The sequence below is a fragment of the Heteronotia binoei genome, chromosome 20, assembly GCF_032191835.1.
Source record: "Heteronotia binoei isolate CCM8104 ecotype False Entrance Well chromosome 20, APGP_CSIRO_Hbin_v1, whole genome shotgun sequence".
NCBI lineage: Eukaryota > Metazoa > Chordata > Lepidosauria > Squamata > Gekkonidae > Heteronotia > Heteronotia binoei.
Window position 1 is genome coordinate 1,303,950 of NC_083242.1, and position 15,425 is coordinate 1,319,374.

A 15,425-nucleotide genomic window follows, 5' to 3' on the forward strand; every position below is an offset into this window, starting at 1 on the left:
GGGCGGGGCCGGCGCTCCTCGTCGGACCAATGAGGGCGAGGCCGCCCCGCGCTCAGCCAATGGGCGTCGCCGCCGGGCGTGAGGGGCAGGCGCGGCGGTTGGAGGCGCGCTTCCCCTCAGAAGGTTCCGTCCAGCTTCCCCGTCATGGCGGCGGCTGCCAAGAAGTGGTGCGAGCGGCTGGACGCGGACACGGCGCGGTCGGTGCTGGCCGGGGCGGACGCGGTGCTCTTCGACTGCGACGGGGTGCTGTGGCGGGGCGAGTCGGCGGTGCCGGGCGCGCCTGAGGCGCTGAAGCTGCTGCTGGAGGCCGCGCCGCCCCTGGGCGGGAAGCAGCTGTGCTACGTCACCAACAACTCCTCGCGCACGCGCGTGGCCTACGTGGAGAAGCTGCGGCGCCTGGGCTTCCCGCCCGCCGAGCCCCGCCAGGTCTTCGGCTCCGCCTACTGCGCCGCGCGCTACCTCAGCCACGCCCTCCCCCCCGGAGGCTCCGCCTACGTGCTGGGCGGGGCCGCCCTCAGCTCCGAGCTCCAGGCCGCGGGCGTGGCCCACCTGGGCGCAGGCCCCGCCCCCCCGCCCGACTCCGCCCACTTCGGCGCCCGCGCCCCCCTCGACCCCGCCGTGCGCGCCGTCCTCGTGGGCTACGACGAGCACTTCTCCTACGGCAAGCTCTGCCTCGCCCTGCGCTACCTCCTGCGCCCAGAGCCCGGCCCCGAGCCCGCCTGCCTCCTCGTCGCCACCAACCGCGACCACCGCCTGCCCCTCGAGGGAGGGAGCGCCGTGCCCGGTACGGAGGGAGGCAGCGCCCCACCCGCCCTTCCTCCCTCTCCCCATCCCCTCCTCCCTCTCCCTCTTTCCTTCCTCCCTCTCTCCATCCCTTCCTCTCCCCCCCTCCCTCACTTCCTTCCTCCCTTCCTCCCACCCTTCCTCTCCCCCTCTCCCTCCATTCCTTCCTTCCTTCCTCCTTCTCTCCATCCCTTCCTTCCTCTTCCTCCCGCCCTTCCTCCCTCTCCCTCCTTCCTCCCCCTTCCTCTCCCTCCTTCCTTCCTCTCCCCCCTCTCCCCCTCCCTCACTTCCTTCCTCCCATCCTCTTCCTCCCTCCCTCGCTTCCTTCCCTTCCTCCCTCTTCCTCCTTTCCTCTCCCTCCTTCCTCATCCTTCCTTCCTCTCCCTCCTTCCTCCCCGCCTTTTCTCTCTCTCCCTCCTTCCTTCCTCTCCCCCCTCCCTTCCTCTCCCCCCCCTCCCTCACTTCCTTCCTCCCATCCTCTCCCTCCTTCCTCCCTTCCTCATCCTTCCTTCCTTTTCCTCCCTCCCTTCCTCATCCTTCCTTCCTCTTCCTCCCTCCCTCGCTTCCTTCCCTTCCTCCCTCTTCCTCCCTTCCTCTCCCTCCTTCCTCATCCTTCCTTCCTTTCCCCCCTCCCTCTTCCTCCCTCCCTCATCCTTCCTCTCCCCCCCTTCCTCCCTCTCCCCCTTTCTCTGTCCATTCCTCCCTCCCCCTCCCTCTTTCCTTCCTCCCTCCCTCCCTCTCTCTCCATCCCTCCCTTCCTACCCTACCTCCCAACTAGGGTTGTCGAGCTGGGGCCTTTGGGGGTGGGGCCAGGAGCTCCAAAGGGAGGCAGCGCCCTGCCCACCGCTTGTCTTGAAGGGGACTTCAGGGCAGCAGCCTAGGGCAGGGTCCCCAGCTGGATGCACAGAGGCAGCATGGCCTTTCCTGCCTCCTGCCAAGTGGAGGTTTGGGGGAGGGGAGGGACTGTAATGCCAAGAACAGGGTTCTGCCCCCCACCCCCAGCTATGGGCAGCTTTCCTGCTTCCTACCAGGCATTTTTAAGAAGGGGTGAATCCTTGGAGGTTTGGGGAGGGCCTCTGTAGTGCCCTAGAACAGCCCCCCCCCCCCCGCCTGGTGCCTGTGGACCCCTTTTCTGCCCCTCAGCAAATGGTTTTGAGAAATGGACAGCTGGATTTTTAATCGGCTGGTTTTTGAAATTGATTTGCATCTTTCCCACAAAGCAGGACTCAGAGTGGTTCTCAGTAGTATAAAAACAGAAGCCGTAAGTGCGAGTAAAGCAGAGGTGATGAGAAGCAGGGGAGGCTGTGGCAGCAGCTGTAGGCAGGATCCAGCTGTCCTGGGTTGGCCTGCTGCGGTGTGTACTTGGAGGGCTTAAGTGGCAGTGGGAACAACAGTGAGAAGTTCCCTGTCTGGTGCTTGCTTTGTGCTTCACCCCCCTTTCCCGTTGTCTTTGGGAAGCATAACTGGGTTCTGACACTGGGCGGGTCCCTCGCTGCAGGGTCCTGTGGACAGCCGGGCGTTCTGTTGACCGAGCCTTTCTTTTTACCTCCTCAGGAACTGGCTGCCTGGTCAAAGCGGTGGAGACTGCGGCGGAGCGCGAGGCTTTTGTCATTGGCAAGCCCAGCCAATACATCTTTGAGTGCGTGGCGAGCGAGTTCAACATCGACCCCTCCCGCACCATCATGGTGGGCGACCGCTTGGACACAGACATCCTCATGGGGAACAACTGCGGCCTGACCACGCTGCTCACCCTCACGGGCGTCAGCACCTTGGAGGAGGTCCAGAGCCACCTGGAGAGCAGCTGCCCCGAGAGGAGGAAGATGGTGCCTGACTACTATGTCGACAGCATCGCCGACCTTCTCCTCCCTCTGAAGGCGTAGATAAAGGGAAACCGTTTTCCAGCTTCTTAGAAGCTATTTCCCCTCTCCTTCTTCCCCCGCTCCCCCCCCCCCCTCCTTAGGCAATCCGAGGGTGATAATCTCTCCTCGGTTACTGTAATGTACATAATTGCTGCTTGCACATTGGAGATGCTTTTAGCACCTAACTTTCGAGTCCTCTGTTTACAAATTCCTTTTTTAAAAAATGCACTTTGGAACAAAGAGGGAAGCACGTTGTGTCAGTCCACTCTCAGACGTCATGAAAGCATCAACAGTACGTCTGCAGTGTTAAAAGTGTCAGGGTAGAATTTTGCTCAGTTGGGCTGAAGGGGGTTCTCGGGCACCTTGCGGGATGGTTTCTTCTGGAAACGATCGCCGACTCTTTGGGAATTCAGGGAATTGAGTAGTTTGAGGGCATTTCGCTCTAGAACTTGATTTTAAGCTTTGCTTTGATGCTTACTCAGGGCCAGTTTTAGGCAGGTATGATTTCAGGGGGAAAGAAGCCACACGTGTGTAAGTGTGCGTCTAGTGGTTTTGTCGCCCTCCCTTTCTCCCTCACCTCGAACTGCAACCAATACGCAAAACACAAATCTGTCTTTGTGGCGTGTTCCTTCTCGTTAGATATATGTGTGTTTAGAGTTAGGAAAAAACTACATATGTCTGTTTTTAAAATTGACTATAATATATATTGCACATCAGTTTTATGGGTCGGGGGGAAGAGGGGAGAGAGAGAGAAATACTTGATTTCTAGAGATCTTCCTGGAATTCTTCAGTTACACACCACGGCAGCACCTGTGTAATCTGCAGACTAAACACCTGGGCACTTCAGAGTTGTAACTGTGCTAATTAAAATGAGCCATGCTTTCCTTTAGGTCTAGCAGAAAGTGATGAATCTGAGCTGCAGGAGAAAGCTGAGATGCAGGAGAGAGCTGCAGAAGAAAGCTGAGATGCAGGAGAGAGATGCAGGAGAGAGCTGAGATGCAGGAGAGAGCTACCCAGCCCAGGTCACCTGCTGGGAACAGCTGGGCCTGTGGTGGGATTTCTGTGGCATGAACAGGTGCAGTTTTCCTCTCTGGCCATTTTGGAGTCCATCCTGACGAAGCAAGTGCAGCCGCTTGTGTGGTGCTTCCTGTTAAAATCTTCCTCCCAGGTTCATGGGGGGGGGGGGGGCGGGAATCCTTTGGAGATCCACCTTGGTGCCGGTGGAAGCTGAAGCCATGTTGCTTTGCAGTTTTGTGGCAAATAGGATGAATTGCACTTCTCCAGCTGCCCAGGTAGCTTTGTGCTTGTGGCACTAACCGCCAAATTATGTAACGTCTCAAGAAACGGGATCTGTAGATTAAGGAAGAGCAGGTCCTCTCTTCTGGCGGTGGAGAGAGAGTGCTTTGTTTCTCCTTTCCAGCGCAGCCCAAACATCTTTGACCTTGTGACAGTGCCGATTACTGTGCTCGTGTCGCAAACAGGTGAAACGTGTGCTAACTTTGCCACCCCTCTGTACAGCAATAATTGTGTTGTCCATAGTGGAAAGTCTTTTGCACTGATACAGTACGTCTCAATGTTTCTACTATCAATGGTACCTCTTTGAAGTGTTAAAAAGCTGCACGGTGATTCCACCCATTCACTTGTAATGTTTTCTAACAGAAAGCTTTTTCTCTTTAGGCTGTCTGTTAAATGTTGTTCGACACTTAGAACCCTTTGTTTCTGTCTGGACTAACTTGAAAATAGCACATCATGCTCCCTGCTCCCCCCCGCCCAGTAGTTGTGCTTATGCAATTCTTTGGAGATTCAGGAAAATGTAGAGAACATGATAAATGTTGTTTAAACCCTGTCGGGTGCCGCTCAAACCTGTTTCCCAGATTACAGAACCTGTTACCTCTTTTAACTTGTTTCCGACCTTTGCTTATGAAGCTGCTGGTGAGAAAACTGGTTGGTGACCCAGCGGCCTGTGGGAAATGCATGGTGGGGAACTTGGAGTCACATTAAACATAAGGTCTCACTGAACCTGGTGTTTGTCGTCTTTTAATTTTAAATCATTTGGTGGTACTCTTTTAAAATCCATCCCCTGATAGCAGCATAATTTATTAGCGCTGGTGAGCGATGCTCCAACTGCACTTTGCTCCCAAACCTGGGATCTGCTTTTGAAACAAGTTCCTTTCTCACTGGAGCCTTCGGTTACATATCAGAAAGTGGAATCTCTGATTTTTGTTCTTAGTCATTTAGAATCATGAAAGGACGTCTTTGGCCACGAAAGCAGGTGTGCAGTACAGGCATTCCAGCGATGCTTTTGCCAGAGCAAAATCTGTCCAGCATCAGCCTGGAGCCGCGAAAGGCACAGATGTGCCTGCCTGAACTCGGAAGCCTGCGGACGAGCGTGCCAGCATAAAAGCATTCCCTGCTTCTCTCTTCCCCTGCTGCCGGAGCTTTTGTTTCCAGCGGGTCTCAAGCTGCAGGGTGGGAAGGCGGTGTGATCTTCTGCCAGACGGAATAGCACAGGACTGAAAGACGGCAGGCGCTTCATAAAAGCACAAGCGAGGCCGATGACAGGCTGTCCTCTTCGCCTGGCCCTGGCTCTCGGGACAAGCTCCCGATGGAAATTCCTGAGCCCTTTGGCCATCTCAGGGTGCTGGGGGACCATGGGAGCCAGCCCGCTTCGGCTGCAACAGCAGAAGAGCAAAAGGGTCTTAAAGCATCTTAAAGAAGAACAAAAATCGTGGCAGGGGCGGGGCCTTCTTGAGTCACTGCTCTCTTCTTTAGAGTCACGACGGCTTCCCGCCTGAGGCCACAAGTTCTGTCTCCTGGACTCTTGCTCTTCTCCTCCTACAGACACTAACACAGTGCCCCGTCATGGGTCGACTGTGTCTTAGGCATGTTTGAAAGGGTCCCAGTGCATAGCTCCTCACCTTCTTGTGGCCTTACTTGGTTCCACAATACGGAATTGCTTCCTCCTTAACTGTGTCTCCGGTCTAGGGGAGACCAGTAGCTGCCTGAAAGGTAAAAGGGACCAAAACTCAAGACGGCAGATTAAAACAAATTGGTTTTCGTGGAAGCAGTTCTAGGACTTGTGATGCTCTTGACCCAGGATGCAATGAGGGGGCCTCCGTTTACCATCTCTCTGGTGGAGTCTCCTCCCACCTAGGGTGTTCACCCTGCCCCAATGTCTTGTGGCATTCCTTCTAACCACTGAAGCCGACAGTAGCCTTCTGAAATCCCTGTTAAAACAACCTTCCCCTTCCCCTGCTATGTGGAGTGCAGAAACAACCATTCATCTGCTGACTGGTGTTGAGCCAGTTTGGTGAAGTGTGCGGACTCTTATCTGGGAGAACCCACTCCTCCACTTGCACCTGCTGGAACGGCCTTGGGTCAGCCATAGCTGCCATAGGAGTTGTCCTTGAAAGGGCAGCTGCTGGGAGAGCCCTCTCAGCCCCACCCACCTCACAGGGTGTCTGCTGTGGGGGGAGGAGATTGTAAGCCGCTCTGAGTCTCGTTCAGGGAGAAGGGCGGGGTATAAATCCACAATTCTTGCTGAGGGAGACTTGTGAATTCTCAAGCATCAGAGAGGAGCTGAAGATGGGCTGTGTGAATGACAGGGGGCCCTGGGACCGTGTCCTCCAGGGCGCATCTGTGTGGGCATTTCTCAGTCTTCACCACTTTTGCTGCCCCTCTCCCCTGCGCTTTTTATGCTTCCCTCTCCTCAATTCAAGAGTGGCCCAGCCAATATTTGTGGTGCCCGCCAGCACATAAAAGTCCAAGACAAAGCCCCCGATTGTGTTGCCCATGAATGCTTTGGCTGTCTTGCCAAGGAAGACAGGCAGGGCATTGCCCTCCCCGGGACAACGTCTCTCTGCAGCTTCCCCCTCCCTTCGAGGGAGTCTAAGGTTTCACCTCCACGCGTCTCTCTCCAAGCTGAAGTGCCAGGGTGGGCAGCCTACCTGGCCCCGACGGGCACAATCTCAGGTTTCTACCCAGATTCTGAGGACTGTCTGATCATGCACAACCTCGACATTGTCCGAGGACGGAGTTGCAGGAGGCTGCGTCCAGCGTGGAAGAATGGAGGAGCCGGTGGCTGCCCACCCCACCCCACTTTCGGTGAGTCCTCTGCCCCCCCCCACCCCCAACAACCGCTTCTTGGCACTAGCCAAAAAGCCTTGAGGCTCGCCTTGGCCTCTCTGTTTCTCACCTGGCTTGCTTTTTTATAAAATAATTTTTAAAATGGGATAATTACACAGAAGACCACACAAGAAATTCCCAGTGGATTTTGTCCCAAGTGAATGAGTTGGGGTGGCCACTGCTCTCTGGATTTCGGATTTTGGTCTCAAAATGTTGGGCTCTGGAGGTCACTGGAGCACATCCACGGAGAGGCAAAGTAATGTGTTTTTTTTTAAGTAAAAGGGGGAGAAACGATGCTTTGGATCAAGGCCTTTCATTGCTCCAACACACTGGCGCAGATCTGGAAGACACTGCTGGTGTGAGGCCTAGCTTGTACATATCTGCTGCTGTAATCAGATTTCTACATGCTACGGAACACCCTACCATGTGTAACAGCAACAAAACTGCCAATGCTTGTTTTGCACAGTCAGGCAAAATAAAATGGCAAACAGTTGGCTGAAAGCAGACTCAGGTGGGTTACTGTTGCTCTTAAGATAGATCCAGGAGGGCAGCCGCATTGGTCTGAAGCAGTAGAACAAAGCAAGAGTCAAGTGGCACCTTTAAGACCAACAAAGTTTAAGGTTTAGATGCAATGGCACCTTGGGGGGCAAGTTTGGTGTAGTGGTTAAGTGTGCGGACTCTTATCTGGGAGAACCAGGTTTGATTCCCCACTCCTCCACTTGCACCTGCTAGCATGGCCTTGGGTCAGCCATAGCTCTGGCAGAAGTTGTCCTTGAAAGGGCAGCTGCTGTGAGAGCCGTCTCCAGCCCCACCCACCTCACAGAGGGTGTCTGTTGTGGGGGAGGAAGGGAAAGGAGATTGTGAGCCGCTCTGAGACTCTTCGGAGTGGAGGGCGGGATATAAATCCATTATCCTCATCTACCTCACAGGGTGTCTGTTGTGGGGGAGGAAGGGGAAGGAGATTGTGAGCCGCTCTGACACTCTTAGGAGTGGAGGGCGGGATATAAATCTAATATCTTCATCTACCTCACAGGGTGTCTGTTGTGGGGGAGGAAGGGAAAGGAGATTGTGAGCCGCTCTGAGACTCTTTGGAGTGGAGGGCGGGATAGAAATCCAATATCTTCTTCTTGAAGACCAATAAAGTGTAATCCTGGGTATAAGCTTTTGTGTGTGTGCACATTTCCTCAGTGCGTGCCCGCGAAAGCTTATATTCAGAATTCAACTTTGCTTGTCTTAAAACCGCCACGAGATACAAACTTTGTTCAGTTGTCTGAAAGGTTTTTCTGTTGTCGAAGGCCTTGCCCAAACCAACCAATCCCAGCTCCTTGGTAAAGTGTCTGTTACACTTCATCCGCCTGAAATTTGTGTGTTGGTTTCACGCGTTGTGTGGCACTTGTTAAGTATTTAAAAATGTACAGGGCAGTGCTGAATTATTTCGATATTGGCCATCTTTAACATTCCAGCACGGTGTGAAGACTGTTAGAAATGGGTAATCTTCACACTTCTTGAGATCTTGACGGTTTTGCACAAGGCATAACACTTAAATTGGCAGTACTGATTTGCAGAGAAGGGGGAACGTGATTGCAAGATTATGGGCCAAGCCAGCTGAAATACACCGTATGCCTTAACCTGGGAGAACGAGCAATGTTTGAAAGTTTGTTTTCTTGGGGGAAGGGAGTGATGTGTGTGTGACTTTCTATGGTGATCTCAGCGTGTCCCCGCTGCTGTTTCCTTTGCCTCTTTAGGAGAAGCAGGCCCAACCAGAAGGCAAAAGTCCTCCCAGGATATTTTGGCTCATCCTCTCTGTGATTCTGGCGTGTGTGATTACCTGCATCGCTGTGGCGGGGGTGCTCCGCTTCACCCAAAGCTCTTCCAAGGTAAAGAAGGGGAGCTCGTGCTTTGCTTCCCCATTTCCCAGCCTGATGCAGTGCCAGGTTTTGGTCCGTCTCTCTTAGCACCATCTCCTGGGACTGGAAGCGGCTCTTCGGGGTCTCTTTCCCTTCCTCCTCTATTCCCTTTGGGCACATGAATTCTCACAAGTTGCTGAGAGATGGGCCTCAGGGGTGATGCGAGAGGGCCGGAGCCACATGGCTCGTTTGCTCTCCCTGTTGAATTACCACCATGCTCTTTCCGTCAGCCTCTTTTTCAAGTGGTGCGCTTAAACTTCCAAAACCGCCCGGGGTCCCAGATGAACCAGTCGGCCTTTGTGGACAAGTCCAGGAACACCGTTACTTATTATGTCACTTCCTCAAGTAACCGCACCACAGCAGTCCTGTTTGATGGCAAGAATGTGAGTGTACCAGTCACTGGCTGCCTTTTGGGGGTGCAGAATGTCTCTCCCACACAGACCCACAATAGGGAAGGGCTTTTGGGGGGGGGGGGGAGGTACATTGCGTGTGTGTGCACCTGGAAGTCATGGTGACCTCTGGTGACTGACCCCTACTGGGGGCCTGGAGGATATTCAGGGAGGGGGCTAAATAAAGTCTGCCCCTGCGTCCCAGTCCTTGCCAGAGTTGACCTTCTATAAAAAGGTCAAGGTAGTCCCCTGTGCAAGCACCAGTCGTTTCTGACTCTGGGGTGACGTTGCTTTCACAACGTTTTCACGGCAGACTTTTTACGGGGTGGTTTGCCATTGCCTTCCCCAGTCATCTACGCTTTCCCCCCAGCAAGCTGGGGGCTCATTTGACCGACCTCAGAAGGAGGGAAGGCTGAGTCAACCTGGAGCCGGCTACCTGAAAACCCAGATTCCGCCAGGGATTGAACTCAGGTCGTGAGCAGAGCTTAGGACTGCAGTACTGCAGCTTTCTCACTCTGCGCCACAGGGCTCTTCTGGAAAAGGAAGGAAAGGAAAAGTCCCCTGCGCAAGCACCAGTTGTTTCTGACTCTGGGGTGACGCTGCTTTCACAACGTTTTCACGGCAGACTTTTTACGGGGTGGTTTGCCATTGCCTTCCCCAGTCATCTACGCTTTCCCCCCAGCAAGCTGGGGGCTCATTTGACCGACCTCAGAAGGAGGGAAGGCTGAGTCAACCTGGAGCCGGCTACCTGAAAACCCAGATTCCGCCAGGGATTGAACTCAGGTCGTGAGCAGAGCTTAGGACTGCAGTACTGCAGCTTTCCCACTCTGCGCCACGGGACTCTTCCGGAAAAGGAAGGAAAGGAAAGGTCCCCTGGGCAAGCACCAGTCGTTTCCGACTCTGGGGTGACGTTGCTTTCACAATGTTTTCACGGCAGACTTTTTACGGGGTGGGTTTAGCCATTGCCTTCTTCAGCCCCCCCCCCCCCCAGCAAGCTGGGCAATCCTTTTACCAACCTCGAAAGGAGGGAAGGCTGAGTCAGCCTTGTGCCGGCTACCTGAACCAGCTTCCGCTGGGATTGAACTCAGGTCATGAGCAGAGCTTAGGACTGCAGTACTGCAGCTTTAACACTCTGTGCCATGGGGCTGGCTCTGTGGCATGGGGCTGACCTTACTTACCTTCCGAGATATGATAAGATTGGGCCCCGGCCCCTTCCTGTTCAGGAAGTAGCCACTTGGGGGGTGAGGGGGGGGGGGAATCAGAACCTGGCTAGCTCAGAAAACAGCCTCTGGGTAGGGGAATGCGGGCAGAGGCTTTGCGATTTGTGCTGTACTCCGGATCGCTCTGGGTGGATCCAGCCCTCTGTCTCATCTCCTCTGCACAGGGTTATGTTTGCTACAAGCCTGCTGAGCAAAAGAACTGTTACCTGAGAATGATGGACGGCCAGGACTGGGAGACCGTGCAGGTGTCTTTCGATCTTTCCCAGCACCGGGTGAGCAGCCTCTACAGAACCCCCAGCCGCCGGGACACGACCCCTAGCCACAGCCCCTTTATGAAAAGGTTACAGCCATTGGCTCTTCCGTCTGGGAAGCAAGGGGCGTCCCTTTCCCAGGCATGGATAGCGATGGCCCCTTGTTCAAATGACTTTCCAAGGGGGTTGTGCAAACATGGAGGGTGGAGTCCTACTGGCTAAATGGAGCCTCCCTGTACTGAGGCAGTGTACCTCTTGAGTACCAGGTCCTTGAGGAAACAGGTTAACACCCCTTCCATACCCTGTGGGGAGCGTCCAGGCATGTGGCTGCCACAACGGGAGGAAACACAAGAAGGCCATTTTGGAGCTCTGATGGGAATGACCTGGTGAAGGCTGGGGGGGATATGGAGATGCTTTATAAAGAACTGGATCCCTGGTCTGCCTATCCAACCCAGCCCTGTCTGCTCTGGTAGCGGCTCTCCGAGATTTCATGGTCCCTCTCGGTCGGACTGGCCGGGCTGCTTCCCTCAACAGACAATGGTGTAGCAGGAGGAGCATATCCAACCAGGGTGTGGGGGATTGTGTTACCGGCTTGTGGCAATTCCGGTAAAAGCCTGCAAACAAAGGGGCTCTTGTCAGCCCTTCCTCAGCGAAATAAGCCCGAGGAATGATCTCTCATGGCCTTTCAGGCAAAATGTTAATAGCTCCAGCAAAGGGAGAGGGCAGAGGTCTGGTTTCGGGAAGACAGAGGGCCCTGTTTCCTGCGAATGTCAGAACAAAGCTCAAGGCGGCATTGGTTTACGGCTCCCCCTTCCATTTGGCAGCCACTGCCCCTTGCCAGCTCTCCCGAGACTCCCCCTCCAACACTGAAACCACATCGGGAATGTGATCTGCCCGATGGTCCTGCTAACGCAGAGCTTGCCAGGAGCGGAGAGTGGTCTTCTGGCTCCCTGTGCCCGGAGGGAGAGCCCCAGGAAGCAGGGTCCCTTTCTAAGGCCAGAAGAGCCGTCTCTCTTGGCAGGGGACTCAGTCCCCTTTGGGGCTTCGGAGCAAGGGATCGGGCAGGAAAATGTGGAGGGCGCTCTATGGGGGAAGTTGAACAAAGCAGGAGTCAAGGGGTACCTTTAAGACCAACTAAGTTTTATTTAGAACGTAAGCTTTCGAGTGCTCTCTAAGCACACTTCATCGGACGAGGGGGATCAGGTGTTGTGACCGGAATACATGCAGTTTGTCGATGAAGAGGGCAAATCACATGATGACATGGCCACATAGAACAGTGTGGCTTGGCCATTTGGTCTGGATAGCCATAAAAGCCATTTGGCAGGGAATTTAATTACCTTTTAGGGCTATCCGGACCAAATGGCCAAGCCACACTGTTTTATGTGGCCATGTGATCAGTCAGTTTGCCCTCTTCATCGACAAACTGCATGTATTCCAGCCACAACACCTGATCCCCTCGTCTGATGAGATGTGCTTAGAGAGCGCACGAAAGCTTACATTCTGAATAAAACTTGTTTGGTCTTAAAGGTGCCACTTGACTCCTGCTTTGTTCAGCTGCTTCAGACCAGCACGGCTGCCCCCTTGGATCTATCTATGGGGGAAGGCCTCTGACAGCCCTCAGATGAGTTGGAGAGGTGTGTTAGGCGGAATTTGGACTTGGGTTCCCTGCCGGGGAAGTCACCGTGTGGCTTCCTCTGGGGAAGAAAGCACAGGAATCTGTGTGGTCTACTTCGCCAGCACATGGGAGCAGGCGAAGTAGACAGCCACCTAGGGCGCCTCCTGGCCTAGGGGTGCCACGAGGTACCCCCTCTCCTTACGTGCTGCGCTCGCTACTTTCCCGATCTCACTTCCCAAGCTTCGGAAGCCTCGGCGAAGTCGGGGGGATGTGGCAGCGAGCATGCTCAGGGCCCAGCTCTGAGCGCACCCACTGCCATCCAGGTCAGGAAGCCTCAGCAAAGTCGGGGGGAAAAAGGGGCAGGCCAAGCTGTGCATTCTTGAAGAAAGAACACACGGCTCGACCTGCCCCGTGCCCAGCCTTTTCCTGCTTCAGAGGGAGCTGGGAAGAGGTATTTCCAGCTCCCTTTGAAGCGGGAAAGGGCCGGGCACAGGGATGGGCCAAGCGCTCATGCTTTGCATGCCCGATGATGTTACTTTGCGCCCGATGATGCGCACGCAAATGGATCCCTGGGGGGGGCGTGGGGTTCGGCCTGGTGCTGGGAGTCAATGCGTGCGTGCCACAGCAAAACAGACTCACGTGGCAGTGGCTCTCGCACAGCTGCATTTTGCACAGAAGCGGGCCCTGCAATTTGAACTGGAGATCTGTTCCGTCAGGGTTGCCCCTTCTCTGGGAACGAGCTGCGCTCAGTAGCGGCCACCCCACCACGTCCCCCCTTCTTCCCACAAGGTGGATCAGTTGCCCCTTCCCAACGACCGGACAAGGTACTACCGCGAGTTCCTGGGAATCGTGCCGGGGAGACCCGTCCGGCCTGAGGAAGCAGGCGAAGTCATCCGCTCCTTGTGTGAGGAAATGCCCATCTACTGGGTCAAGAAGAAAGACGGTATGTTAGAACGAGGTCTGCGGCCTCCCAGGGCAGGAGAGAGAAGCAGGAAAGAGGACAAGAGCAGGAAAAGCCAGCAAGCGGTTGACTCTCTGCGATGGACACGAAGCCCAGGGAGCCGCCTTGGCCAGGGGGATTTCTGCTCCCATTGGACAGGACCCCTGGCCCCTTCATCTCCCCTCCTGCAACTGGGCCTTCTCTACCTGGGTCATGAGGGTCAGGTTGCTTTGGGTTGCGGTGCCTCCAGCTAGCAGGGGGGTGCTGGGAAGCCGTCCTGGACAAGGTTGCTGGGGAGGATGCTGTGTGCCACGGCTGTTCCAGCACCCTCCATCCCTGTGGTCCCAGCATCAGCCAGATCCTCTTACCTTTTCGGCCGTAATAAGGCAATCCCAAATCATTCAGAGGGCAGCCATCAGTGGCTCTTAGCTACAGCATATTGATGGAACTCTCTGTCTGGGGCAGGGATGCTCTGTATTCTTGGTGCTTGGGGGGGGGGGCACAGTGGGAGGGCTTCTAGTGTTTTGGCCCCACGATGAACCTCCTGATGGCACCTGGTTTTTTTGGCCACTGTGTGACACAGAGTGTTGGACTGGATGGGCCATTGGCCTGATCCAACATGGCTTCTCTTATGTTCTTATGTCTGGGGCAGTGAGGCTCTGTATTCTTGTTGCTGGAGGGGGCAACAGTGGGAGGGCTTCTAGTGCCCTGGCCCCACTGGCAGACCTCCTGATGGCACTTGGGTTTTTTGGCCACTGTGTGACACAGGGTGTAGGACTGGATGGGCCATTGGCCTGATCCAACATGGCTTCTCTTATGTTCTTATGTCTAGGGCAGTGATGGTTGGTATTCTGGGTGCTTGGGAGGGGCAACAGTGGGAGGACTTCTAGTGTCCTGGCCCCACTGATGAACCTCCTGATGGTGCCTGGGTTTTTTGGCCCCTGTGTGACACAGAGTGTTGGACTGGAGGGGCCATTGGCCTGATCCAACAGGGCTTCTCTTATGTTCTTATGTGACACAGAGTGTTGGACTGGATGGGCCACTGGCCTGATCCAACAGGGCTTCTCTTATGTTCTTATGTGACACAGAGTGCTGGACTGGATGGGCCATTGGCCTGATCCAACATGGCTTCTCTTATGTTCTTATGAGCCATGTTGGGCTGCAGTCTAGGAGATCAGCTTTGGAGTCAGAACCCCCTTTGTCAGATTCTGAAGATGGAAGCCAGTGTAAACTGCTTTGGATCCCCACTGGGGAGAAAGTCTAGGTATAAATGAAGTAAATAAGATTACTTTAGGGCTCCTTGTGAGTCAAAGCTCCCTTTCATCAGATGCCCAAGTCACTTTGTGTGGTGTAGAAGTGTGAAAAACGTCCCTGGACACAAACAGCCATCATTAGACTGTGCTGAACTCGGCAGAGGTAGAAGGGCCTGGCTGTTTAGTGCCCACCCCCCACCCCCCCAGCATGGCTCAACTGGGAAGGGAGAAGGAGGTGCTCAGAAATGGAAGCACCCGAGTGGATCTGGCCTTCTGCAGGCACAGGGAAGACGCTTCTTTTGTGCTCCTGGGTACTTGGAAGTCACAGGGGCTTCTGGCAGCCCCGAGTGCGGCTAGGGCGTTTCAGAGATGGCTTGCTATTGCTTGCCTCGGAGTTCCAGCTCTGGTATTCCTTGGTGGTCAACCATCCACGAACTTGGCAGGCTCGGCCCCGCTCAGCTTCCAAGATCCAATGAGATTGGACTTACCGGGTTATCCAGGTCAGGGCAAGAAGGGAACCTGCTGTTCGAAAAAGCATCCTATGGTTTTATTTGCCACATCATGCGGAGGACCCCATGTGAGCCTCTGTCTCACTCACAGTCTGCTCGTCCCCTCCTTCGTCCGAGAGCCAGTTTGGTGTAGCGGTTAGGAGCAGGGGACTCTAACCTGGGAGAACCGGGTTTGATTCCCCACTCCTCTTACACAGGCAGCCAGCTGGGTGACCTTGGGCCTGTCGCAGTTCTCTCAGAGCTGTTCTCAAAACAGCCGTTCTCTCAGAGCTCTCTCAGCCCCACCAGGTGTCTATTGTGGGGAGAGGAAGGGAAAGGAGACGGTAAGCTGCTCTGAGACTCCCAGTGAAGAGCAGGACATAAATCCAATCTCCTCCCCTTCTTATCACAGGCCCAGCCAAGCAACGACTCATCTACCTGTGCATCGACATCTGCTTCCCAAGCAACATCTGCGTCTCCATCTGCTTCTACTACCTTCCGGAGTGAGCGGCTCAGGATCCAGAGCACCCACTCCCCCTCTTTGGTACTTGAACTCCAACAGGAGAGACCTCCAGGTGCTGCCTGGTCACCCACC

The 15,425-nt window shown here is 54.8% G+C and overlaps 2 protein-coding genes across 2 annotated transcripts; both read left to right on the forward strand.

Moving 5' to 3' along the window:
- Positions 1-110: 110 nt before the first annotated feature.
- Positions 111-4,661, forward strand: PGP (phosphoglycolate phosphatase). Its single transcript, XM_060260850.1, has 2 exons — positions 111-784; positions 2,338-4,661. Exons 1-2 carry the CDS (start codon positions 145-147, stop codon positions 2,661-2,663), a joined length of 966 nt encoding a protein of 321 aa, XP_060116833.1. The 5' UTR covers positions 111-144; the 3' UTR covers positions 2,664-4,661.
- A 2,046-nt stretch (positions 4,662-6,707) lies between these two features.
- Positions 6,708-15,373, forward strand: BRICD5 (BRICHOS domain containing 5). Its single transcript, XM_060261007.1, has 6 exons — positions 6,708-6,746; positions 8,513-8,644; positions 8,905-9,057; positions 10,448-10,555; positions 12,939-13,092; positions 15,243-15,373. Exons 1-6 carry the CDS (start codon positions 6,708-6,710, stop codon positions 15,335-15,337), a joined length of 681 nt encoding a protein of 226 aa, XP_060116990.1. The 3' UTR covers positions 15,338-15,373.
- Positions 15,374-15,425: the final 52 nt, after the last annotated feature.